Source organism: Anser anser (assembly GCF_964211835.1).
Source record: "Anser anser genome assembly, chromosome: 14".
NCBI lineage: Eukaryota > Metazoa > Chordata > Aves > Anseriformes > Anatidae > Anser > Anser anser.
This window is the reverse complement of record NC_139735.1, coordinates 2,618,779-2,645,912: the sequence shown is the minus strand read 5'-3', so window position 1 is coordinate 2,645,912 and position 27,134 is coordinate 2,618,779. Positions and strand designations below refer to the sequence as shown.

The following is a 27,134-nucleotide window of genomic DNA, read 5'->3' as shown; positions in this document are numbered from 1 at the left end:
TCCCGCCCCGACTTCCGCAGCTTGGGGACGAAGAGGTGAGAACGGCTCCCTCCCGGCAGGGTGGGCTGCGCTGGGGCCGGCCCCCCACCCGCTCAGCCGAGCCGGGGCAGGCGATGCTCCTGTTCCTGCTCCTGCTGCCGTCGGGGGGGGGGCTCGGGGCCGGCCCCTGCGTCCCGCCGCGGTCGCGAGTGGGGCCGGCGCTTCCCCCCGCGGCCCCTGGGTGGCGCCGTGGGGCCGGCGGCAGCCCCCGGAGCGCCCCGACGGGGCCCGAGCCCTGGGGTGCGCCGGGGGCTCGGGGGGGGCTGGGGGCCCCGGTGCCTCCGCGGGCTCTGCTGGCGGCGGAGAGCGATCGGGGTTTGTTTATTCGTGGTAATCCTGGGCTGCCCGGCCGGCTCGAGCTGCCTGGGGTGCTTCTGAGCGGTGGGACCCGGCGGCTGGGGGGTGGTGGGGAGCACCGGGTGCCCCGCCGGGGCGGTGCGGAGCTTCCCCGAGCGTGAGCCAAGCTGCGGCTGAAACGCACCGAAGGGTGGCAGAGGCAGCCTGGCAAGCAAGGGTTAAAATCTGCCAGATTTAAGGCCCTTCGTTCCAACCGGACCGATGTTCTCAATTTATTTATTTCTTTATTTCTTTTTCTGGGAACATCGAAGTGTCTTGAATTTAAAGTGAAATATTCTTTGAGATATTCTAAAGCGTGCTTTTATGCAAGCGAAACGCCTGGTTTGTAGCTAAACGTCGCCGCTGATTCCAGCGAGTTCCTAACGCATCAAAACTTTACGTAGCTGAGATGCTGCGGATAGCTGACGGAAAGCGTTGTTTGCCTTTATTATGTCGTGCTGAAAGGTCATCTTGGAAAGGTTCTTTTCCTAAATTTGTAGCCTTTATAGCACTTGACAAGAAGTTATGGACATGAAAATTATTTCGCAGGCCACAGAAATACTGTTTAGATAAGGCTGAAGCAATTGGAACAGGCAGTGGCAGAGGAACTGAGGACCAGATCCTTATCTTGTGCTAGCAGAGCCAATTTATAGAGGTAATGGTGTGGTCCAAATGCCTTTTTTTTTTATTTTTTATTTTTTTGCTTATAGCAACAGCCATAACTTCAGGTAATTAAGTTGAACCTTTCTTTCTAATGTGGAGCTTGTTGGAAATTATTAAAAGCTATTGTGAACTATTAATTTTTCGGCACTAAAATTTAAGCTGCAATTTAAGTAGCCCTGAAAACAAAACCAATAACTGGTTTTGGCAAATTGCTTAATATTATTACGGTCACCCTAATTGAATTCTAAAAGCTGCTGTGTTGTGGAGGAAAAAGTTGTGGGCTGCCGGCAGCAATCTGTCTGCCTGCCTACTTGTGCTGTGTGTCACTGAAGTGCTTTAAACAACTTGTGGTGTTCTCCCCGCAAATGGCCAACGTGATTAGTGCCTGCCTTTTCCAAGGTGACCCTTTCTGCTTGAGCAGCTCTAAAACCTGCATCCTAAAGCCTGTGCTGGTACTTCTGGCTTGCATCTGCTTGCCGTTTCTCTTCATTCAGATGCGTAGCCCCAATTTCTATGTGAGTTGAGGCTCCCCCTGTATATTCGTGCACACAAACCCATCCGAGTGCAGGATGGGGGCATTCTGTAATTGCCAGTGTTACAACAGCACCTGCGGGGCTTGGCCAAGTAACAGCGCGTAGCATGGTGCTGCTCTGCTGGTGCGAGTGTTTCTTGGCAAAGCAGTGCCAGCTGCAAGGAATGCTGCAGTTCTCTAGTTTAGAGGAAGAAGCCACAAGCTGTAGGTTTACCTCCAGCCTTTGTATAGTATCTCCTATAACATAAGAACCAGGATGGTTTTGGAAGTAATTCCCCTGGAAACCAAAGGAGGTGTCACAAAGGGATGTGATGCTTAACTTTGTTTACTGTGTTTGAAACAGGTTTAATTGGAGTGCCTGCATTACAATTACTAGCTTGTGCTTTGCATGGGGGATTAAAATCTGTCTGTTCCCATGTTGCTATGAGCAGGTGGGTGACAGACTCCCCTCTCCACCCTCAGTTCTTAGGGGGCTTCTAATGTTTAGCTGCAAACATCGTCCTTCTGTGTGTGTGTGTGTATGTGCGCAATGGCTTGTTTTATGCAGGATGTCCATATGCAAGCTGTGATTTATCTGGGCAGCGATGTCCGTATGGTCTCATGTCCTGCATATTGTGCTTTGCTCAAGTGAGGACAGGAAATTGGTGGTGAACTTGGCTGAGTTTATAGTGATCCGTTCAATCTATTTGAATGTTTTGGTTGACTTTGGGGAACTTTGCGCTGCAGACCAGTAGCTGTGCTGCATGGTGCAGCTGCAGACCTCATCTTGCCAGGAGTCTTCTGCTTAGCTCAGGCAGATGTGCTGCGGCTCAGTCGGGGTGAGGGGATGCTGGGGTACGGTTTGGGGCACCAAGCGGCATGGACGTGCTACGTGACTTCAGAGTTAACTCTTGCTTGATATTTATAGCGTGCATTTGTTGCTTGGTTTAGGCTATTCAGATCATAATGTATATTGCTGTGTCCTTCTCTTCTTGTGAGTGAGACCAATTAACGTACTGTCAGTCAGTGTGCAATAAAAATAAGTAATTCCTAAACTGAGAGGAGGATGTTCTACCAGTTCCATTTATAAAACAAGCAGTTTCTAGCATGCAGATGCTGCCCTTTCAGTTTCATCAGTGTTATAGGCATCTTAATCCAAACACCATCATGTTTTCTAGTGGTTATCTACTAAATATACACGAAACTGGCTGGTCCCCTCTTTGGGTCTAGGATTGTGACTTCAAGCAGCGTACGAGTGAGAGGTCTCTAGAACTGCAAAGTGAAACAGTATTTGCTGTGGTGGTATCAACAGAGCATACAAAATACCTCTATAAAACGTGAGAAATAGTATTGCTCTGCGAGAGCAATTCATAATGTAACAATGTACTTGTCGCTTATTGATATAGTGACTTTGGTTTATTAAACATTTATTTGTAGCCCCAGTAACATTACATCTGAGGTTTCTAATTGGAATTTAGAGAGCCTAATAAATTTTGATTTCATCCTGAGTGCTCTCAGTTCAGGGTGTTTACATTAATGCTGAGAAAAAGCAATGCCTTAATTCCGCGGGCGAGCGGTGTGCGGTGACTGTCGGCTGTGTCGTTTTATTGACAGTATGTCTCTGGGCAGACAAAATAGTTGAGACCAAAGCAGTGCTGGTGTGAATAGTTATGGTCCCAAATTAATAGGGATGCGCTAAGCCTTGGATACACCCTGCAGCAAATACACGATATGAAAACGCTAAAATGAGTCCTGTCAAGGTTTGTCATAGGGGCTTAATTTTGCCATTAGCGGGTAACATGTCTCGTTAATGTGTATCGCTCAAACCAAGCAGCAGCCTGTCACTTGCATGTTGTAGCAATGCCGTCTCTTGCTTCGTTAAGTGGTCATTATGCTTTATTGTGAGTCTGCCTTAGCACCTTCTGCGGCTGCTGTGAAAGGCTGAAACTTCTCTCAGCTGCTGTGGAAATGGAGCCAGGCTTGAAGACCCCTTTGGTATCTTCATTATGAGAAGTAACAGCACAACCTGGTGTCCTGTCCCCAAAAAGGGCAGATGAAGTACAGAGCTCTCAGGTTCAGCTGTACTTTTGGAGCCCAATGTCCCTTAAAATGCTCTTGGCTGATCTTCAGGGCGTTAGCTCAGGGTTACGCACGTACACACAACATGCGGCAGTTCCACCTGACAACACTTGGAGTAGCTTGCACTTGTAGTATTTCCAAATTCATTTTAAAAAAAAAGAGACAAGAACGTCTCTCAAAGGGAATGCTGCCATGGTGGAAATCCTTGCTTTTATCTCCCCGGTTCCCTGCTGCTGCAGAGCCAGGGCAGGGAGATGGTGCTGGTGAGCAGGATGAGCCTGAGGGGGCTTAGAAATGGCCTGGCTGGGACAGAGGCAAATTAGTGGAGAAAGCACAGCCCCAGGAGAGGCTCGCCTAGATCATGGCTGGAGAAATGCTTCAGACCTCTTGGGTACAGAGTTTGCTTCAGGTCTTGTGGGTTGTATTGGGTTCAGCGGCCATCTGGGCAGGTCTCTCGTGTGACCAGGAGTGACAGGCCCCGTGTTCCGGGTGTCGCTGTGACACCCCAGGCTCGCTGCTGGCCCCTGCGAGGCTGCGAGCTCAGCCTCCGGCAGCGCAGTGGCTGAATGTGCTCGAGGCAGGTGTCGTCCTCCGAGTCTGAGAGGAATAACAACATCTTCTGGCACACTGCTGTAAGCCTCCGGTGATCAAAGAAATGAACAGCGGTGTCTGGTGAGGCTTTTGTGACGATTCGCTGCGGGTAAAAGTGCATGAAGTGGCTGTGAATAACCCGGCGCTGCTTGGCTGCCTGAGGAGGGGTGAAGGCACCTCTGGGTTTCCACAGAACCATAACCTGGTGTGTGGGGCGGCTTGCTCCTGGCCACAGCAGTTAAACTTGGAAATCTCAGTGGTCTAGCTTGGCAGGGGCAGGCTGGGAACAGCATACCTGTTGGAGGATAATCTAGGGGTAAATATTTCACCAAGCTCTTACAGTAAGCTTCTGCATGTTACTAAATTTGAGCTGGGTTTTGTTTTTGAGATTGCTTTATGACTGTTCTCTTGTTTTCAACAGACGTGAAATGATGAAGTCAAGAAGCTTTTGGTTATCTCTCGTACTGCTTGGGGTTTTCTCATCTGTCACGAGGGGATGGATGGACTCGGCCGGGAGCAGAAGGCTGTTTTCGGATGCAGGGAGGTTGCACCAAGAGGTACTGTAGATCTGCTGCTGCTACAACTCTTGTCTCTATTTTTGTGCTGTGTTCAGGCTTTTTGTGCTGTGAAAACAGAAGACAAGTGGGGGCATATTTACTTACGTATTTGTACTAAACACCTGCTGAGGAGGTCAGTGAAGAAGCAATGATTGTGAAAGGACCATGAAGCACAAGCTCTTACACTTCTTGAGCATATTGCTGTAGTTCTGGGAGGAAAATTGTGTATCTGGCTGTTGCGGAGATTTGGTCTTTGTCCCCCAAAGACTTTATGGTATGCTCTGTCTTAAGGCCACTGGGACCCATTAAGCTAAATTCAATAAGCAGACCCCGTCCTGGCTCTTCACTTGGGTCACTGGATCTTCAGGTGAAGCCTGAAACAGGCCATTTGCTAAGCATACCTGAGCCATAGGTCGTTCCGGGAGGACCAACAAACTTAGAGCCCATGTCGGCTTCTGAGGGCACATGGTGGCCTTTGGGTGACAGCGGTCCTGATCCCGCCAGAGAGGACCCCGAATGCACAGCCTGACGGGGGGGTTGGGACTCCTGCCTTAGTGCGGGGTGGTGGCGCCTGTCACCTTTCATGCTCTGGGCTTGTGGCAGGTGTAAAGCAAGTGAGCCTGTTCACAGTGCTGAAGGTGACAGCATTGGCTTTACTTGTGGTGGCAGGAAAGCCAACGCTGTCAAACATGTGGCTCCTGTTCAGCAGGACTTGGTAATTATTTTAGTGGAGATTTCGAGATTCCGATGTTCTGAGTTCTGCCTCAGGGGTACTTTTACCTTGAGGTATCCCTTCTCCATTCTGTAAAAGTGAAGAAACACAGTCACCCTCACCTCTTCTTGCGCTTTGTTGCTGTGTAGTCAACACACAGTATACAGGCACTCTAATATTAAATTTTTTGGAATTCCTTGGATCGCTTTAAGCTTTTTAAAAATAATTAAATATTTGGCATGGTTTTGTATTTAAAAAAAATAATTCTTCACTAATGCATATTAGTTATGATTTTTGAAAAAGTTATTCTGAAGAATTAAACTCATTACTCAAATGATTTATTTTAATATAAGCTGTAGAACTATTACACTACATGAAAGACATTCGTTCATTTGATCTTGCTCTAAAAACCATGAAGTTATTGCACCAATTACTTGATCTTGCTTGAGGTGAAAGGATCTAAGCTAGAAATGCATTTGTTCAGATTTGTACAGAATTTATAACCGGTGTGAACATTAAAACTTTTAATGTACAAAACACAGTTAAAATAGCTTCCAGGCCTGTAAGTTGTAATGCAGATTTTTAATAAAGTAACTGTACAGAAAGCTTGTTCCCCAAGAAAGTGTTTATAAGGTGTAACACCAAAGACCAAAATAAATCTGGAGATCCTGAATGCAGCTGTCAGGTAGGACAGCTAAATTGAGGTAACCGCTGTTTTCTCAAAATGCATTTGTTATCTTTCAGAAAATAATTTAACCTTAATACGTTTTCATAAGAAAAAAAATATTCTTTTCTAGTGATATTTGGCTTTGTTCAACTGGGAGTTCATCTCCTGTGCAGTGTAATTGTGGCTGTTCTTCGTTTATGGAGTTGTGGGTTTGGAGCCTGTGCCAGCCAGGGCCTCAGATGCTGCTCTTTATTCATCAGTAATGTTTGTTAGCTACCAAATACATGGCTCCTGATTAATATGTAATGCCATTAACATGCATTTAAATAATTGAATCACAAATAGAAAGCTCGTAGCAATTCACTGAAATTGCTTTAAAAATATGTAAAGAGTTAATTTACAGGTCAAATAATTTGAAGTATGCCCTGATCTAAGATTCCTACAAACTTCATCAAAGCAAAGACTTGGCTATGGGTCACTGACCTTCACTAATACTTGTTCTGATCTACATAGGAACAAGTTTACTGAATCAAAAACATTGCTTAATTTATGTTCAGATTGCTAAATCGATTTCTTCATGGTCTGTGGTAGAATTATTGCAGTTGTGCTTTGCATTTATAAAGGGAAAAATAAGTCTTGAGGCCACAGACTGCAGTACGCAGCCTTTCTGCATGAGGAAGTAACTTCCTAGCACAGCAGTGGTGTCTTGTTTTCCTGATGCTCAGCCTTCCACTTCTCAGTTTTATGGGGTGTTCCTGAGAAGAGGCTTGTTTTGTGAAATATTTTTAGTCTTGATTAGAACAGTAATAAACGTGTGTGCAGTCTGGAGTTCCATGGGTATATACCGAATTGAAATGGAAAACCTAATTAAAAAGGACAATGTTGGTACTAAATTGAAAAGCTGCAACTTGCTTGGTCCATATTAATTTTGGAGAACGTTGCTCTCATTTCACGGTGTGAAACTTCTCAGGCTGGTTCAGGCGGGTGCTGAAAAGTTCTTGAAGCTTCTGGGTGCTGCACATGGAGCACCGTGGAGCAAGGGTGTGCAGCTTTCTAGGGTTGAACCATGATGGAATTAAGTTCTACTGAGTGGAGTATATTCAAAACCACAGATACATAGAGCTCATGTGCTCTGAGGTGATAGTTACAGAAAAGGCTTTGCCCCTGCATTCAGCATGGCTGGTTTCATGTTAGGTTGGGCATTTTAGGTGGCCATGTTTCACGGACGGCTTTGTTATCTTAGAAGGCCTTTGGTTTGCCTTTGAGGCAACAGATGGTACGCTCCGGGGTCACGTCTCCTTTCTGAAATGGAAAGGAATTCTTAAAAATGTAGTTTGTGAGCTTTTGCTACTGTTGGTAGCTGTGGGGAGTCTCCAGTACAAGCACAGGAGAAAAGGCCCAACCTGAACTAACCCTGGAGTTCTGCGTATCGAATCTGAGGCAGAACTTGGTCAGGAGATTCGAATGGAGTGGTTTGTGCTGGGCTGGTGAAGGAGATACATTTTTTTTTTTTACCAGTATTTCTGTCACCTTATCTTGCTTTTGCCTTAAATTGTACCACCAACCTCAAAGTATCATATGCAGCTATGCCAAGTCTTGTTTTTATGCTAATGGATGTAGCAAACATGTTCTTTTTAAGGTGCCATAACTTTCTTATTGGCATCTGGAAGCTTTCAGCTGTGTAGATTATCTATCGTTTGACTTGTTCATTAGTTATTACTTGCGTAGCACCTGAGCTGCTTAAAATCTCCAAGTAATAAATGTCACCTTCACCTTCAGCATGACTGCAAACAGCTGTGTTGCACCAGCCCTTCTGTGCCATCCTACACAGGATAAACCATCCCTCTGGAGTCCACTCACAGCCTGAACTGCGCTTCTCTAGGAGTATCAATTATTCCCGAAATTTCTAATTATCTGCAGATTCTTCGATGTTGTTTCACTTAATGCCGCAGCTGAAGACCACAGTTGATGATTCCAAGCAGCAGGGGAGCAATGGGGATGGTTTTGTGCTGCTTCCCCTGGCAAAGTTGTATTTCCTGATCTGACTACGAAGGCACTGCTTTGGGAGGCAAGCTACAAAACTGCAAAGGCTTTTGATAAAAGCTTTTGCTTATAATTCAAATAGAGGCATAATTCCAGAGCGTGAGCTTGGAATAAGACAGGCACAGTGTATCAATTTTATATGCAGTTGAAGATCTAATATCCTGGTATTTATTTTAAGAATTATTAGTGGTAATGTATTCTGTTGTGTGTGTGCTCTTGCTGCTTGTAAGTCAGTTTGGAGAAAGGAAGGAAAGAATCGGATTTGAATTAAAATCTATACTGGGCTACAGCCTGCTCCTGCTTTAAACCTTAATGAAGGGAAGGGGAGACAAGGCTTATATTTATTTTTGTATAACTTTTGGGAAATACTGGTAATTCACTCCTTGTTACCTGCATTTGTGGTATCTCTTAAAAGCTGTAATTGCTGCTTGTAGACCATTCTAAATTTTAACTAGTATATTATCCCTTTGGAGATGCAAAACTTTGGTTGTAGGTGCTGCTTATCAGTGTAAATGTAGTTCAAGGTGCACAAGTTCTGTAGGCACAATTTAAAGGTAACTTAAATTAAACTTGCATGAAATCCCTTACAGAACCCAAATCCTGCTTCTTTTAATTTTTAAAACTTCTGGTAGCATGTGGTGTGATACTTCATGGTTGTCTTACATTGCCCAGCCCAGCGGGGGCTATCACCTCTCAACTAATAGCAGCCACAGCCAGCAGCTGACCGCAACTGCAAGTGGTTTCTCAGGTGCTAATGACCTTGAATTTTGGTGCTGGAGGTTGCCAGGGTTGGGTGCTGTTCCCTGAGGAGTGGAGGGACTGTGAGGCTCAGGGTGCTTGGCTCAGCTGAGCTGTGGCACGAACTGACTAGCAGGAATCAAATTTTCTGTAAGTTTTTCTCATGTCACAGTTGAGCAACTGTGAAAAATCATATCTAGGTGGGGAAATGCTGATATATTCCTGAAGCAGAGAATTAGATCAGAGTAAAACTTATCTTGCAAATTAAAAAAAAAAAGGCAATTTTAACTCTGCTGTGATGATGTGGATGGTTACGTTTTCTGACATCCTGTTCAGAAGCTAATTAACCTTAAAAGACTAAATATTGACCAATTTTTTTTCCAAATGTAGTGTATCCTTCATTCAAAAAAGGGTATAGCAGTGGCTTTTAAAGGAAGGCAGTTCTACTTGAGAATCCTTCCTATCATCAGGCTGGGTATTTCTTACCTTTTTACGTTAGGAAGGATATAGCTGCATATTTGGAATTTTTTTAAACAGGCTTCCCATGAGCTTCCAGATGACAGTGTGGAAATTTATGGAGCTGTACCTGAGCTTCTAATCTGAAGTCCTGAAATAGTGAATAAAATCAGAGAAGCAGCAATTATCTCAATTAGCTACCGTATGTTTGAGCAGATGATACTGTGTGATGTGAGACATCAGATTTTCTCAGTTTATACTAGACAGGACAAATCTAAATTGCCAGCTTCTGTCCTGATACCAAGCTTTCTTTAAACCGTAGTGTATAACTTTTCTTCCTCATGCCTGATTTAAAAAAAAAAAAAAATTCTCTGCCTCATTAGCATCTTTTTCGGGAATATATTGTGTTCATGGCTGTAAACAGAAAAATGATTGTTAAACCAAGCTACATATTAGCCATAACTACTGCATTTGCTGCAATCCGCATGCAGAGTGCTCCACCTGGCCCTGTGCTGGATGTCAGTGTAATTGTCTTGACCCCTCACTTGAGATAAGAGCATGCTCTGAAGGGGGGAAAAAAGTCCATGGGATAATACTCTGTTAGTAGGAACAGCCACTTCTTTATTAATTTGCTAAATGAGTTAGGGCTATATATTTAGAAATTGTATAGCCGTTAGGCTGATCCAGAGAGCAGGTCCCTGGAGACTTGCCGTGTGCAGAGGTAATGTCTAATTTTGTGACAGACCCAGCATGAGCCCAGCTGCATGTGCTGAATTGGCTTTATCCTGTGTGAGCACTCCCGAAAGTACCTGGTAAGAGGGCTGCTAGAGTCCAATAATAAGAGATCACTTGCTGATCCGAAGTGTTAGCTATTCTTCTGTATCTTGCATCTCTTCCATTTACTGTGGTAATTGGCTCTGGCAAGGACTGCTACACCAACCTTTGCATATGGTTATTAAAAAACTGAATTACTCCTTGTGACTAAATCACAATCAGTATTAAAGGACAGGTCTGAAAACACAGCAATTCAGGAGATAATATTGCAGTACTTAAGGGCAGTTGGTACCTGTTTGGTACCAGACTCGGTACAAGTCAGACATCAGGCTCATGTGGTCAGAGGCTGCTAATGAGAATAGCAAATGCACAGCCATACAGAAATATCTGTAAATACTGGTGTGTAATTGTACTTAGTGTTGTGGTGGGTCTTCCATTATACAAAAATGGGAAATAAATAAATAAATAAATTCAGTGGAGGCTGCAGTAAAGTATAACAGAAAGGAAACCTTTGACCATAAAGTGTTTTGGTAGCATTTTGCCTGAGTATGAAAGGTGCTGTGTGCTCCTTGGAAATAATGTGATGCACACCTTTTCCAGGGGGGTCAGGAAATGAGGAGTCTCCTGCTTCAGCAGGAGGAGCAGCATCTCACATGGCCTGGTCTGCCTGCAACAAGGATTTGCAAGGAGAGCATTGCTGTGTTGTACAGCAATATGTTGTGGGGATATAACACTAATATTGATGCATTTTTATACAGAGGTATTCAAAGAATTTATCTACCCTGATACCAAACAGACCCGTAAGTGGTTTTGCTGCTTGGATCTGCCACTGATGACTGTTGGTAAATCCACTTGTAGCTCCTTGGTCACCAAGCAGTGTCCTGCTTGGTGTATTGTGTATTCCCTATGTGTAGTTGCATTTAACTCTGCCCAAAAATACCCTTCCACTCTCCCCCAGTGTTTGTTCTGAATGAAATCCGATTCTTCATTCTAGAAGTACCGTCTGTGCACCCATGATTCAGCATTAATCAGGAGCCTATAGCACAAACTGGCTATTATGTTTTGGCAGGACATCTTGATGCTGTCTTCTGGAAGGCTGGTGTTCCCTTTTAAAAAGGCAGGAAAGGGATTTGTGCAAGGAAGTTGCTGAATTGCATGAGGTTTGTGCAGGTGTTTGTGCAATGCTTCCACGCAGCATCTGGGGGGGAACGAAGTGTGTGATAGTGGGCAGGGAACTGTTTCTGATTATTTTTTTTGTTCCATCTAACCCATCTAGGATTAATAACTGTACTTGTTACCACTGCATCTGCTCTCATGTGCAGACACAGGTTTGGTTAGTCGTTCAGAGATGTGCTTTTTCGGTAGATAGATGCCTTGTGAACAGCAATACTGGAGCAAACATACTACATTGATTTCCACATAAGCAATGATTAGGCACCTCAGATACAGAACAGAGGGGCCCTTTGTTCTGCCTTCAATTAACTAACTTGAAAAAGGAGGAAATTAGGAAATAGGTACTGAAACTGAGCCTTGACAAACAAAACTGCTGTATTACATTAAGTGTTACAGTTTTCATGAAGCTTTATAGAAGGAATGAAAAATCGGAGACAATTTTTTTCACTTAAAAACATATGATCTATGCTTTGATAAAATTAGATTTTTAGTTAAAGGAATTTGCAGTCACTAAATCGCGGCCATGAAATAAGTCTCATTTATAACCATCTGCTTTATGGCTTCTGCAGAGAAGTATTCCTCAGGCAATGCATCTGAGAACTTTTAATGTCATTTTTATCAAAATGGTTTGGTTCTCTACTAATGTTATTAAAACCTCTGATTTTTTTTTTTTTACTTGAGCAGTATCTTACACTTCAAAGAAAGGGCGGCTGCTCCTTTTTGTGGAGATTGCCACTGTCACAGCATGCGTCATGGTGCTGTGCCTGTGGCCAGACGTACCAGCAGTGTGTCTTAGTGGTATATTAGATCATTAATAGAAAGGTCTTACGTTTAGCATGCCCTCAAGGAGGAAAATTAGCATAGCTTCCTTTGTGTTACAAAAAAAAGATTAGGTGGAGGCAAACTAAGAAAATACTGAGTTCTTGCTGTAGTTTCACTTGGAGGGACAGAGGCCTCAGAGTTGTTTCTACCTGGAGCTCGTTTCTTTTTGTGGCCACTTAAATCCTGCCATGGCTGCCAGGTGTTTTTCTCCTTTCCCAGGTTTTTGTGTATGCTTCTGAAATACTGAGTGTTCTCAATGCCGTTGGCCTCTTCTCCATGAAAGGGGATGTTTTGGGGGTGTACCAAGCGCTGACATTCTGCGTGGTAATGAAGTGGTTGCTTGCAGCCTGACCTCGTATTCTCCCGTTGTATTGCCATCAAGATTTTTCCTCTGAGTCTTGCATCTGGGTTTTGAGTAATTTGTATTCATTAGAGCTTACAGTTATAAAGAGAAACGGAGTAAAAGAAGGGGAACTTTGAAGACCAACCTTTGTTTTTTTCCTCAGTGTGTATGCAGTTCTTTCATGGAAATACCAAAAGGGTATTTAATACAAGTGAGCTGACACTTGATTTTTTTTTTTTTAGTGTGTGATTGTCTTTTTTTTCTTTTGATCAATGTAATAGTTGTAATTAGTTTTAGTGTTTCTAAGCCTTTGAACTGCAGAGTATTCAAGAAGCTTGTTAAAGTGAGGGGCTCCAAGGGAACTTTAAAAGTACTCTTCCCTTTTGCATATATTACACGTACACGGGCTTAATGATATCAAGCTGTATCTGGATTTTTTTATTCTGTGCCCCACCTCTTAAACTAATATTTTGAAAAGCTTTGAGAGGTCCCTGGAGTGTAACTGTCTACACAGCTCAGAGCTTTGCTGCCTAAAGAGGATAAATGCTTTGAAATCTGTACTAATCCTGACTGCCATTTCCTATATTTCTTGAGATCACTGAGGTAGAATCCTATGGGGAATAATAACTTCCTGTTTTTATAAATACCAACTTTTTTTTGTTTATCCCCCTTGGTTGGCTTGGAGGATGGCAAGGAACCTCTTTCTGCCTTCCTGATCCTACTTCTTTTTTTTTTTTATAAGAAAACAACTTGTTTTCAAGACAGGAGAGAGCAGCTGCCTCTTCTGTGTATGCACAAATGGTGACAAAATATAAAATTGTCAGCAGGACGGAGCAGAGCAGGCCCAGGAGATGTGTGGTGGGATTTGGCCCAGGGCTGGTGCAGGCCTCGGCTGGGCTGCGCCCGCCTGTGGTGGCCAGGCCGTGGGCTGGGACCGCGCTGGGGTCCTGGAGTGACAAGACAAGGAGCATTTCTGCAGCTAGTAAATGAATAGCTACAGTCATGTGGTGTGTGTTCTGTGAGAAATATTGCATCCTGTAGTGAAACGGCTTGTTTTGGTTGAAGTGATGAAGTTTTGGGGAAGCGAGGTCAGCAGTTGTTAGCCAAGCAGATGCCACTGTTACTTCCATGAGCTGTTTTTCCTTGGTTTATTTCCATCTTCTGCCACTTTGAAAAGCTCTATTTTTATCACATGCTCCAGTAGCAGATTTCTGGTTTCTGTTACCCCATGGCAAGGCACTAATGCAGAAAGGGGTGTGGGTAGACTTCATGAGATGCACAGCACTTTGTTTTACTTCCCTTTGTCTAAGTGTGGTCTGCAGGGAGTTAGTTTAAGTGAAAACAGAGCACAAATAAAACCATAATAAGCATCAGGTGGGATAAAGCTCAGATGTCTAGGAAGGCCATTTTTTTCCTATCAAAAGCAGGGAAAATTATTTTTATTTCATTCTCAGGTAAATAAACATCCGAGAACAGTGAGCACTAAGGGAATGAAATGAAGTTAAACAAGGCATATCCACGGGAGTAAAAATCTGCATAACAAGTGTTTGGCAGGGAGCTGGAGAGCTTGCTCCTGTTTCCTGTGTCCCTGCTGTAGGGGAGACCATTGGGGAAAAAGTAGCTTTTAAAATCTGGGAGCAGATTACCGAATAAGAGCCAAGCTGTTTCTGAGGTACGTCAAAAGCAGCAAGGATGGTCCTGGGGTCCAGCGTGGAGCTGGGTGGGAAGCAGCTGCTGGCACTGTCTCTGCCATCTCATGGGCATCCCCGGTTCCTTTGGCAGCAGAGACTGTGCTGGTGTCTGCCAGGACGTCTTTGGGGTCTTCCAGCTCCAGGTTTGTGCTCAGTGGGGTTAATCCTGCATGAGTGGGCAGTGTCCAGGTCAGTGTGACTCAGGGCCAGTGGTACGCGGGGATGGTCCTCTAGAGTCCTCTGAGATTCCTCTATCTTCAATACTGGTTGCAAGAAATAACTGGAATGGTAGAAATTATAAGCATTAGTAATTAATCCATAAATAACTTTCCCACTTGGAATTAAATATTTATTCCTTTGGAGTCTCACCCTTAGTGTAAGTAGATAGCGTTGTCTGGGAATGCAATACCCTTTGAGACTCTGAGCAGTGTGTTTTTTAAAGTTTTGTGATTGGAGGTGGTAGTGATGCTTTGGGAGAAACAGAGCAGATAATGTGGTTGTGCAAATATTGAAATGAACCCTCAGAGCATGAGTAGTCTGATTATTCTGAAATTATTCGGGTATTTGCGACAGTCTCTGCTAAAAAGACCCATAACTGCTCCTTCTCCCTCAATCCCAAATCCTTGCTATATTAATAATAAAACCCCTTATAGCTGTTTCCATTTAACAATAGAAAAAAATCCATTTAAAGTAAGATATTACGCTCTACCATGTAACCTGTTGTGGAGTGATGAATCACTTCAGGTGATATATTAATCCATTAAATATTTATGGACAAACTGAAATGTATACTTGTAATTACTCGGTTATTGTGCAGAGCTTCATAGATGCATCTCTGTGACAATGACTAATGCTTTTAGGGGTTTCTGTTCATGCTGCCTTTGAACAATTCTTGTATTTTTTTTTCAAAAAAAAAAACCACAAAAATTCTCTTTTTCGTTATAGGAATCCAGAAGGTTTGAAGTCACAAGAAGAAAAGGTAGGAGAAATTTTTCTTTCGATGTGCTTGTTGGTGTTGAGTATTCTTACAGTGACTTCTTAAAACAAACATGAGTTTACAGACTTGAAAAAGCATACTGCTGCTAGGTTTCAAAGACTGCCTCCTAACACTCACCTGACAGATCTTCGTGTAACAACTTGTAGATTTATTTCAATGAAAAGTTGCTTTTTCAGAGCAGAATGGCATTACAGTGTTGGGCATGCAAGTCAAAGTTTGGGTGCTGGTGAGATCTAAACTGTGACCCTGGAGCATTTTGGGGAGAAAAAGGCTGAAGTCTTTCCATGCATCAGTGTGCTGCAAATCCACTCCAAGGTATAGCAGCGTTGAACACAAGTTGTGCAGGTGCTCTGAGCACAGGTCCTGCCCCTGCAAACTTCTGCATTAGTAACTAATTGCTGTTATGAGCAGCTCACTGATGGTTCCTGGCAGCTGGGTGAGTATCAGCCATCAAAGAGCTCATTCTGGTTATCATTAATTTTGATTTTGTTTAGCAGATGTTTTCCAGATTATGCAGTTGTTTGCCTCATCTGTCTCAGTATAATGTAAAGAGGTTTTAATTAACCATTGTTTTATTGTGTAAACAGAAGGGTCAGGTCCACTCGTCCTCTGGGCAAATAATCCCTTGGTTTTTCTGTTTTTTTTGGCTGTGAACACAGGTCTCCAGGCAGGAGCTCCTCAGCCCAGTGAGGGTGAGACAGCAGGAGGACTTGAACAATTCAAATATATAGCTGTTGCAAATGCAAAATCTGGTTAGCTTAGATTTCCAGCATGCACGTTTGTCTCAACTTCCATTTCTTCTAATGAAGAAATCCCATTTTATCAGAATTCCATCAGTCTTAGACTGAGGAGGGATCATGGGTTGTTAAAGTGGCTCTGAGATGCAGAGAAGCATTCCTTCTTCACAGGTGTCAAGACATTGTTCTAGCTGTGCAGTGTGTGGTGCAATTCATTACTGACATAGAGATTGAGTCCAGTCTTGTGCTGGTGCAAACGGGTTTAATGAAGAAAGCTTCATAACAGTACTCCAAGTTTAACTTCAGATGTGATTTGGATCTCCATAGCTTACTTCTGAATGAAGGTAACCAGAGTTTCTAAGAATTCAAATAGCAATTTTTGAAAGTAAGACTGAGTTTATGGGTTATGAAGGTGTTTTGAAAATGTTACTTCAGAGCTGTGACTGGATTTTGAGCTCTGTGGCTGAATTTCTGACGCTGAATTTCCAGGCCCAATTAGGTTGATTTCTCATTTTCTTCACAGAATGGGTAAGACTTGACTTCCATTTGGAGAATTTACTGTAACATTTTCCAAACGGAAAACACTTGGGTGAAACCAACCTCCTTTTGCAAAAATGCATTTAATATAATGAATTTTGGTCAGGAGGCTTAGATCCAGGGATGAAGTGGAGAGAAGGTGACAGTAGCCAAGAAGTCAAGACTTAGCTTATAGATAAACTGGGTCGACAGCCTGCAATGCAGTCTGAAAAATCAGGTGTTTGAAGGACTGGAGACTACTTGGAAGTCAAGAAGAAAATGCTAACAAAACATGGTAAATACATGTTGGTTACTAAAAACCTGTGGATTCGCTAAGCTGTCTGGGCACGTTCAGCAAAGACTAAGGATTTCCCTCTGTGGAGCTTGTCCTCAGTAGTTCCTATGAAATAATTCAACAAAAGCCTCCTTCACAAACCTGATGAGTATTAAAATGTTTGCAGAGCAGATATCACGGCGAGAACAAAATATCAGGTGAGTAAAAATGTTTATGCGCACAAAAGGATTTAAATTGTTACATGGCATGATCTGATTTTTTTCTATAGAGTGGTAACTTTTTTATGGATAATGTTTTTTTCCTGAAGAAACCAGAGAAGACTGGAAGAGGTTGAAGGGTGGAGAGTTTCTTTTTGAAGAGGAGGAAGAATATTGTTCCCTGTCCCTGGTGGAAGATTTGACTTTGGAAAAAGTTGAAAAAATGAAACTTAAAAATATCTAACAAACTAACACAAGAGAACATGTAGCAAGCATGCTTTGTTCTCTTTTATCCTGTCGTCATGGGTGAGCAAGAGTAATTAAAATTTTTTGCTGAAGCGAGGGGCAATCCTGGCTTACACTCTCCAGAATTTTTCTTTTTTCTCTTTTGGACAAAAGGTTTGATTTCGTTAGATTGAAGTTTGTTTCTTTCAAAGGAAATAAAGCCTAGATTGTTGAATGGTCCATGTGTAAACACTGACTCACTGTACTTATTTCCTTCAACAAATAGTCCATTTAATTGACACTGATGGTCAGTTGTGCCTGGGCTTACAGGGTTGTGTTTATATTAGATGAAAGAAAGATGTGAAAACACTTAGCTGTGGATGAGCCTAGCTAAACTGGGATGCATTTGGTTTCCAGCGTCAGGACTGCAAATGCTGGAGAAATTTTGAAGCTGCTCCAAAGCCCATTACAGTCGATGAATGGTTTCCTTTGACTTCCGTGGGCGCTAGATGAACAGTAATTACATGATCTTTTAATTGCTGTGGTACAGAGGGGAGATGCCTCCCTGACTGCAGCTGGCAGCCATCTTCCACTGTGATGTATGAAGACTGATTTCTTTCTGAATTTAAGTGGCAATGGCTGCAGAGCTGTTTTGTTCCTGGGCTGCCTAGCTGGTGTTTGAGTATTATCCTTTTAGACTAAAGATGCTCTGTGAACTGAAAACAAAACAAAAAACTCATTCTGGTAGTTGATTAGAAGCTGCAACAATACTTTCCTATATTCAGTTTAATCCCATTAAGTCAAAATTTTGCTTTCAAACATAACCCACTGCAGTTTACATCCGCATTATACTCATGTAATGGAAAACAGAACATGTTATGAGGCACCAGATTTTGTGATGCAGGGTTTAAAAAGAAAAACAAGAAAACAGCATGTGGTAAATAAGCACAGGATTTGAACACTGTTTTTATTACTCTTCTAAACTCAAATCAGGGGGCAAGTTAGAGGAGGCAGACCTTTTTTTCCAACTAACCATTTTTTTCTTATTCTATTTCTATCTAAATACTTTTCCATTTTTTACTCCATATGTTTATACAACCACACCCCGTGCAGTTCTTGCAGTGAGGATGCAGTATTGGCTTGTGTAATGCTCATTTTCTAGATTGTTTTTGTCTCCCTTAATATCTGCTGGCACCCCGGTGAGTGTATGTTGAGCAGATGAGCTCCCTGTATTGGAGGTGAGTGGGATTTGACCTGCCTGGGTGTGTCTGGGTGTTCAGCTCTCTGGTTTCAGGTGTTAGCATTGTTGCTGGTTCCTATATGCAACCTGCATTTAGCACACAGGAAGGGGGAAATGAAATAAAAATATTAACCTGTGTTTTTACATCAGCTGTCCAGGATAGGACAGTGCAGAGGTGCAAGAGAACAGGTTGGACTCAGCAAAACAGGGACAGGGAGTCAGGAAATGCAGCAATTTGTGCTGACTGGGTGGACACAACATGTATTTAGTGGAAAGGGAAGGGAACAGCATGCAGCAGAAAACAGGGCGGCTAAAAGGCTTACAGCAATTCAGAAGTGCTAGACCAAGCTCCAAAGGGAAAGCCTGTGAGCATTTGGCTTGACAGTGGCAGGACTTCATTTCAAAGAGGGGTGAGTTTTTGCTATGTAATGAGTATAGATGAACATATGATGCTCATCTGTTCCTGTAAATTAAGGACCGCCGAATTTATGTATGTAAAAGCAGTGTACGTTCATATCAAATTCTACACATCTAGCAGAAGGGGTCTCTGGTGGCTGTCCCGACTCTTTCAAGTACATAAGGACTAATTCTGCAACTTCTGGAGCTGACAAATGCGCCTGCTGCTGTTGGAAGTGCAGGAATAAAAGATGCTCAGTACTAAGAATAAAATGTAAGCAGAGTATAACTGTATGGCTAAGTGTATGGCTAGTCACATTAAGTATAGAGGCAGATATTCAGCAGACACAAATGAGCAAAGCCACACAATTTAATGGACCACTAGTGCTTTTTATTAGCTGAGGATCTAGCCGAAACACTTAACTTTTAATTTGTTTTTGTTGCTCACAATCATCCATTCAACAAATTAGTGTCAAAAGTTGCTTTTTAAACCATTCAGCCAAGAAATGTTCAAGCAGATTTCTTCCACTCTGTTTGTCCATATAATCTTAAATGAGTTGCAACTCCGAATTTATTCAGACAGATGACATCAAACTACCATAAAAATACAAACTCTGTTTAGCATTAAAGCGATAAAGCCTTTTCTTTGAAGCGTTCACAAGCTCTGTATTGTGGAAGTCCTATTTGTATTTTTATGTATTTATTAATGACACATGATCCTCATCATTGTAGTGAGTTTACTAATCACGGTGACGAGCAAGAGAACGAGCGCACCCAAGTTGCTGTGGTTTTTATGAAAGCTCTGGAGCTGCATCAATTAGCAGTGGTGGAAGATCCAGCCAACAGCTTAAGAAATATTTCATTGCTTGCCACTCGACGTTGGTTCTTATGCCCTAGATGAAAAACCAACTCATGGTTATAAAGCAGTAATGCCCTTTAGAAATTCTATTGACTTTGTCCTTTTCTTCTGCACATTTCAAATTTCCTCCCCTCCATGGAAGATGAAAGGCTCTCAGAATTTGGCAGGAAGGGCAAGTTTCTCTCCTCAGACCCTTCAGGAACACAATGAAGTGATCAGCTGTAATTACTTTTGTAGTAAATCACCTATTAATTTTCTATGCCATTGTTCTTTTCCTATTGCTAGAGTCCAATAAACTTGTTTTTGTACCTTAACATCCCCCCACCCCCCTACAAATCAGTAACTGACTGTACTGCACTGCTCTTTAGAAACAGCTGTGCTCTTATGGTTGTGGCTGTTGGGTTATCCAAATGACATCCAGATTACAAGACGCTACACAAATCTGCAGGTTTGTATGTGTATGCTATATGCGTATAAAATTGTCATGTTCAGAAACATGCCAGCTTTATCTTTGGGACATGCTTCAGATGTTCAGAGGAAAGGCTATGTTAAAAATACCTATTTTGTAGGATCACAAGTAGGAATAATTTCCTCGTTTATTGTACTGATTTTTAAAATTACTCTTTGCTTTAAGCAAAGATTCATGTCTTCATCCATCTGTTCTTTTAATTTTCATAGAAATTTTTATATGCCCCAAAAAATCGAGAGAATGTTTCCAATGAATGGAAATCTGACTGGATAGGGAAATTTAGGTCAACATATTAATGTTAAGCTCCTGTTTTTCTAAGCTTGAACTGCAGTCCCTCAGCATTTTTGTACATTTTGTAACATTGAATCCCACCTGATCCTCCTTCACATACGTGATACCCACTTTTGCAATGTTGGCAGGGGGATAGGTAGAAATGAGGGTAAAAATCTTTCCAAGGAACTGCTCAAAATATTTTTCAGCTTGGATTTTATTGTAGAGGCAGGCTAATCCAAATCAGGGGTGGAGGGTGGGCAAAGTTGTTCACTCCCACCTATCTATCAGCAATGGTGCTTAATTATAATTTGATATATTTTGTTGTTCTAGGTGACAAAAGTTAACAGAGGGAGTAAAACCATGCAGATAGGGAAGAACCCACGGTAATCAACTCATTTGTTGATGTTAGGCGCAGTAAATTAAACAGTAATAGAGATGCTCCTAGGCAGTCTCACCGTGCGGTTAGTACTGTGCACACACAGGGGGCTCTGGACAAGGATGGGTGGCCGCTAGCACAACGAGTGGGGAATTGCAGCTCAGCCAGGGAGCTTGAGTTTTCTCAGCTAAACAGTGCCGATCCTGCTGCTCATGTTTTGCTTCCAAAGTGCTGTTTTTTCATTCACGTGGATTACTTCTGAAAATGTGATTGCAGCTATGGTTTAGCCTAACTTTGCCAGGAGATGTAGGAAACCCACTGCACGCCCAGCTGTCTTACTGCTGGAAGCAGAAGAGCTTTGCAGGCTTAAAGCTGTTGTAAATTAATACATCAGTTTCTATTTTTAAGTACTTTGGGGCAAAAGGAATAAATTCTGTTCATAGCAGAGTGGGCATGAATGTTGGGTAAGTAAATACAGTATTTGGCTTTGCTAGAGCTGCAGATTGATGGACCCAGAGGAGATGCAGCAAAAACTTGAACAGCAGGAAACCAGGCAGCTGTTACCAGCAGCAAGACAGGAGAAGGAGCTTGTGGGCAAGCTTAGGTAGTGGCCAGGCTTCAGCTCCTTGGATGGGGAGAAGCAGAAAATGGAGGTAAGCCAGAAAACTAATTTGTGAGGATTTAGAGGGAGATGCAAAAATCATACATATATGTATTCCATACTACTATTCTTCATAAATAATCCCCATGTAGAGTTTTGAGGCTGGATGTGCCTGAAGGCATCTATTTTTTCCATCTGAATGTAGAACGAACAGTGCTGGTTTGGCAGCAGGATGAGCCTGTTGTGCTAGTGGCTACTGTGCTGCCAGGCCTGGTAGCCACACCTTGCTGCCCATTGCAGCCCTGCTCGGCCCTGTCACACCATTGACAACATCCTAGTTCCTGATGTGGCCATGTGGGGAACAGCTGGGGTATCAGTCAAGTTTGATCTCTGGGCACGCAGAGGAAATTTCCTAGAAAAAGGAGGAGGAAAAGATGCAGATCAACCGAGCTTCTCGGAACAGTTAACATCAAGGCAGGATTTACTTGTACAAACTTCTAGCTTCAGGCTACATAAGAATTTTAAGTCAAAAGCATGCAAAAAAGATACCTCCGTGCTCAGGAAGCAGCAGGAAACACAACATGAATTGATGAGCAGGAGGCATTTGCTTTCCAGGTTGGATGCTATTTGGAAACCTCACAAGAAAAATGAGCATATTTCCTGGAGCTAAAAGGAGGATGGTCTTTTTTTTTTTTTTCTTTTTTCCCCATGGAAAATGCCAAGTGCCACTCCTTTTGGGGCACTTCTGCAGAGTCTGCCCAATGCCCCCAGCACGGCTTGCAGGGGCACCCTCTGTGCTCCCTAGAAGAAGAGCTGTCTGGATGGGTTATGGGGCTGTGCTGGTGGTGTCGCTTTCTCCTTCCTGCCTGAGTTGGATTGGCCTCCTGGTCACCTTGAACCCTCAATTTGGATGAAGACTTAATAGATTAGTTTTATTTCATGGGTCTGTCTCTCCCTCTTTTTTTCTCACCTGATAATCTCTGTGCTCCACAGCCTCTAAATTGCCTGCCTTTCCCCAAGAGATAACTAACTAAACATTTTTCACTCCCCTAGCATCCCTTGACTCCAACTCTGCTTGCCTCTCTGTTTCTTCCAGTTACACTAATCACTCCTTTAGAAGATACCACTGTGAATTACACACCTTTGTCTTGGCTGCATCTTCCCCCCTCTGGAAGCACTTTTCTTCTCAGCCTGACCCACAGAGCATGGCAGGCTTGCACTGGTCTTTTAAGACAACTTGACCTTAAGAGAGGGATAGATTTTCAGACAAACAATGTGTTGACTTAAACATCTCTAGCAGCAGCCAGGTTGAAATTCAAAGTGAGATTTTCCATGTATGTTGGCTGTTGTTCTGGGTGGTTGTTGCTGTTCATGTGAGAAATAGAGAAATGTTTCGCATAATTATGCTGAAAATGTGGAATCATACGGGTTGTGAACGACCTTCAAGATCAAGTGTAACCATCAAAATGACCTCCTGAGTTCTGTCTTTAAACCATGCCCTGTAGGGCTGTGTCCACGTGTCTCAGATACCCTGTGCTTAGCCTTGTTCAGTGTCATGCGTTTGAACTCAGACCATTGATTTTTGCCTATCCGGGTCCCTCTGCAGCACCTTCCTGCCCTCACACGGCTCAGCAGTCCTGCCTAGCTTGGTGTCATCCACAAACTTTGTGCGGGTGCACTTGATCCCCTCATCCAGCTCACCGACAGAAATGTGAAACAAAACCGGCCCAGTCCTGAGCCTCGAGGAGTGCTGCTGGCTGCCGGCTGGCCCCAGGCCCGGTCATTGGGATTATTTCACAGATTCACAGATTTTTCTAGGTTGGAAGAGACCTCAAGATCATCGAGTCCAACCTCCGACCTAACACTAAGTACTCCACTAAACCATATCCCCAAGCTCTACATCTAAACGTCTTTTAAAGACCTCCAGGGATGGTGACTCCACCACCTCCCTGGGCAGCCCGTTCCAATGCTTAATAACCCTTTCGGTAAAGAAGTACTTCCTAACATCCAACCTAAAACTCCCCTGTCGCAACTTTAGCCCATTCCCCCTCGTCCTGTCACCAGGCACGTGGGAGAATAGACCAACCCCCACCTCTCTACAGCCTCCTTTCAGGTAACTGTAGAGAGCGATGAGGTCGCCCCTGAGCCTCCTCTTCTCCAGGCTGAACAAGCCCAGCTCCCTCAGCCGCTCCTCGTAAGACTTGTTTTCCAGACCCCTCACCAGCTTGGTCGCCCTTCTCTGGACTCGCTCGAGCACGTCCATGTCCTTCCTGTAGCGAGGGGCCCAAAACTGAACACAGTACTCGAGGTGCGGCCTCACCAGAGCCGAGTACAGGGGCACAATCACTTCCCTTGACCTGCTGGCCACACTGCTTCTTATACAGGCCAGGATGCCGTTGGCCTTCTTGGCCACCTGGGCACACTGCTGGCTCATATTCAGCCGACTATCCACCAATACTCCCAGGTCCTTCTCGGCCAGGCAGCTTTCCAGCCACTCATCTCCCAGCCTGTAGCTCTGCTTGGGGTTGTTGCAGCCCAGGTGCAGGACCCGGCACTTGGCCTTGTTGAACTTCATGCAGTTGACCTCAGCCCATCGCTCCAGCCTATGCAGATCCTCCTGCAGAGCCTTCCTGCCCTCGAGCAGATCGACACACGCACTTAGCTTGGTGTCATCTGCAAACTTACTGAGGGTGCACTGGACGCCCTCATCCAGATCATCAATAAAGATATTAAAGAGGACCGGCCCCAGTACCGAGCCCTGGGGGACTCCACTAGTGACCGGCCTCCAGCCAGATTTGACTCCATTCACCACAACTCTCTGGGCCCGGCCATCCAGCCAGTTTCTAACCCAGCGAAGCGTACGCCAGTCCAAGCCCCGAGCAGCCAGTTTCTTGAGGAGAATGTTGTGGGGAACGGTGTCAAAAGCCTTACTGAGGTCAAGGTAGACCACGTCCACAGCCTTTCCCTCATCCACCAAGCGCGTCACTTGGTCATAGAAGGAGATCAGGTTCGTCAAGCAGGACCTGCCTTTCATAAACCCATGCTGACTGGGCCTGATCGCCTGCTTGCCCTGCAAGTGCTGCGTGATGACCCTCAAGATAATCTGCTCCATGAGCTTCCCCGGCACTGAGGTCAAACTGACAGGCCTATAGTTCCCCGGGTCTGCCCTGCGGCCCTTCTTATAGATGGGCGTCACATTGGCTAGCCGCCAGTCAACCGGGACCTCCCCCGATAGCCAGGACTGCCGATAAATGATGGAAAGCGGCTCGGCCAGCTCCTCCGCCAGTTCTCTCAGTACCCTCGGGTGGATCCCATCCGGCCCCATCGACTTGCGCACATCCAAGCTCCGTAGCAGGTCGCCAACCATTTCCTCATGGATAGCGAAGGCCACATCCAGCTCCCCATCCCCTTCCACCAGCTCAGGGCACTGGGTGTCCGGAGAACAACCGGTATTGCCGCTAAAGACTGAGGCAAAGGCGGCATTAAGCACCTCAGCCTTTTCCTCATCCTTAGTAACTAGGTTTCCCCTCGCATCCAGTAAAGGATGGAGATTCTCCCTAGTCCTCCGTTTCGCGTTGATGTATTTGTAAAAGGATTTTTTGTTGTCTTTAACGGCAGTAGCCAGGTTGAGCTCCAGATGAGCTTTGGCCTTTCTAATTTTCTCCCTGCACAGCCTCGCTACATCCTTGTAGTCCTCCTCAGTGGCCCGCCCTTTTTTCCAAAGATTATAAACCCTCTTTTTTCTGCTAAGCTCCAGCCGCAACTCTCTGTTGAGCCAGGCCGGTCTTCTTCCACGCCGGCTCATCTTTGGGCACGTGGGGACGGACCGCTCCTGTGCCATCACGATTTCCTTCTTGAGGAGCGCCCAGCCTTCCTGGACTCCTCTGCCCTTCAGAACCGCCTCCCAAGGGACTCGGCCAACCAGCGTCCTGAGCAGCTCAAAGTCAGCCCTCCGGAAGTCCATTTGGGCCCTGCCAGCCAGTTCTTCACCCCGTGACCTGGGCACCTGGCTAAGGCGCAAGCAGACAGTTTCTCCAGGAGAATAGTGTAGAAATAACACCAAATTCCTTACTAAAATCCAGGTCACCGACATCCACAGCGTCTCCCTCACGTACTAAGTAGGCCATATTGTCATAGAAGGTGATCACATTAGTCAGGCGGGGCCTGCCCTTCATGGACCGATGCTGGCTGCATCTGATCGCCCACTTGTCCTCTGTGTGCTGACACTCAAAATGGTCTGCTCCACAACCTCCTTGGGTACTGAGGTCAGAATGACAGGCCCGTAATTCCCTGGATCCTCCTTCCTGCCCTTGTTGTGGATGGGAGTCGTGTTGGCTGACCCCCAGACAGCTGAGACCCCCCCCCAGCTGCCCAGAACTGCTGGTAAATTATCGAAAGTCAAATACTGTTAGTACACAGGGTATTGCAGGGTATGGAAGTCTCTCCCATAATGAGAGGGCGTACGCTGCTTGCACACAACATTGAAAGGTGCAGATCTGTTGGAAACCTTGATATTCCAGAGCAGCAGTAAAAAAAAAAAACCTCTATTGTGAGGGTTAAATAAAAACTGACAGCAGATGTTTCTGATAAAGGCAGTAGAGTGTAGTATGTAAATACTCTTCGACAAGTCAGTTTCTCCAGCATGTCTCAGAAATTATCAAAATAAGCAACTACGGACTTCCAGCCAGAAAGCCCAAAGTCCAGCATCGCTTATGAGCTTAATCAGGTTTTTGAGTCAAGATTTTAAATGTGCTGCTGGGCTGCTTAATGTGTAAGGACATGGTATGTTTTCAATTACAGACTTACTAGGTTTCAATATGCCATTTCTTCCCGAACTGAGCTTTTACCATAAGGCAGAACAATTAAGTTAATACTTTTAGAGCTTTAACATACTGCCCAAGTATGAGATAAACCAAGACAGAAATTGCCCTCTTCATGCTCTCTTAGTTCAAGCACTTGTAGCCAGGTGCCTGTGGCCTTCACCTGTGACGGGTGTTGAGCATCAGCCTGGGTGATGGGAGCTGAAGCAGTGGGGTTTTCAGCAGGGAAGGTGCTAGTACTGCCCTCGTATTTTCTCCTGGGGCTGCCTAACTTTGTCAGGGCAGTGGCAGAGGAAAGCACTGGTGGGTTTTGCAGTACATACCTGTGGATCCGTCGTCTTCTTCCACCACATCAAATCGTCACCAAAGCCCACGTGGGTGGGAGTGTGGAGAGTGACTTGTGCCAGGGTGGTTGGTGCCATAGCCTAGACCCTGGGTGCTGCTGTAGCAAATGCAGTGCTTAAATAAGTGGTTTTTGAGAGGGCTCTGCTGCAAGTGGTAAACATTCCTTTCAGACATTACATTTCTAAGCGAGATTTCAGCTCAGTGATTAGTGTCAGTATGTTTTTAATAGGAAGTTATGAGTCTGTAAAATGGTCCAGTTGTTCTCGGTGTTTGGGAAAGAAAAATCTAGTGTGTGTAAGGTAATGCAATTACTTTTCTGAAGGGGTTTTATTATGCACCTAACAGCACATTTACTGTACTTGGTAGACCAAAATAGAACCAGAATAGAATGAATAAGCCATTTTGATCCGTTGGGTAAATAAAACAGTTAAAGCATTTGTAAATATGTATTTAGTCAGCAGAGCTGATTGGCGATTCTGAAACTGCTCCAGTCTGAGATAAGTAATCCAAGTTTAATAGCCTTCCATAAATATTTCCTTGTTTGTCACAAGGCAGTAGTTATTTATCCATGCCATGCTGCTTGTTTATTGTTT

The 27,134-nt window shown here is 44.1% G+C and overlaps 1 protein-coding gene across 6 annotated transcripts in view; it reads left to right on the top strand.

Annotated features, from left to right (window-relative positions):
* Positions 1-27,134, top strand: part of FSTL4 (follistatin like 4) — a 351,120-nt gene that overhangs the window by 135,915 nt on the left and 188,071 nt on the right. For all 6 annotated transcript variants that reach the window (XM_083798912.1, XM_083798911.1, XM_083798913.1 and 3 more), the window contains 2 exons: positions 4,641-4,776; positions 15,141-15,174. In XM_083798912.1, the coding sequence (XP_083655038.1) occupies positions 4,648-4,776; positions 15,141-15,174 (163 nt within the window). In that variant the 5' untranslated portion in view covers positions 4,641-4,647. The remainder of the gene's footprint in view (positions 1-4,640; positions 4,777-15,140; positions 15,175-27,134) is intronic.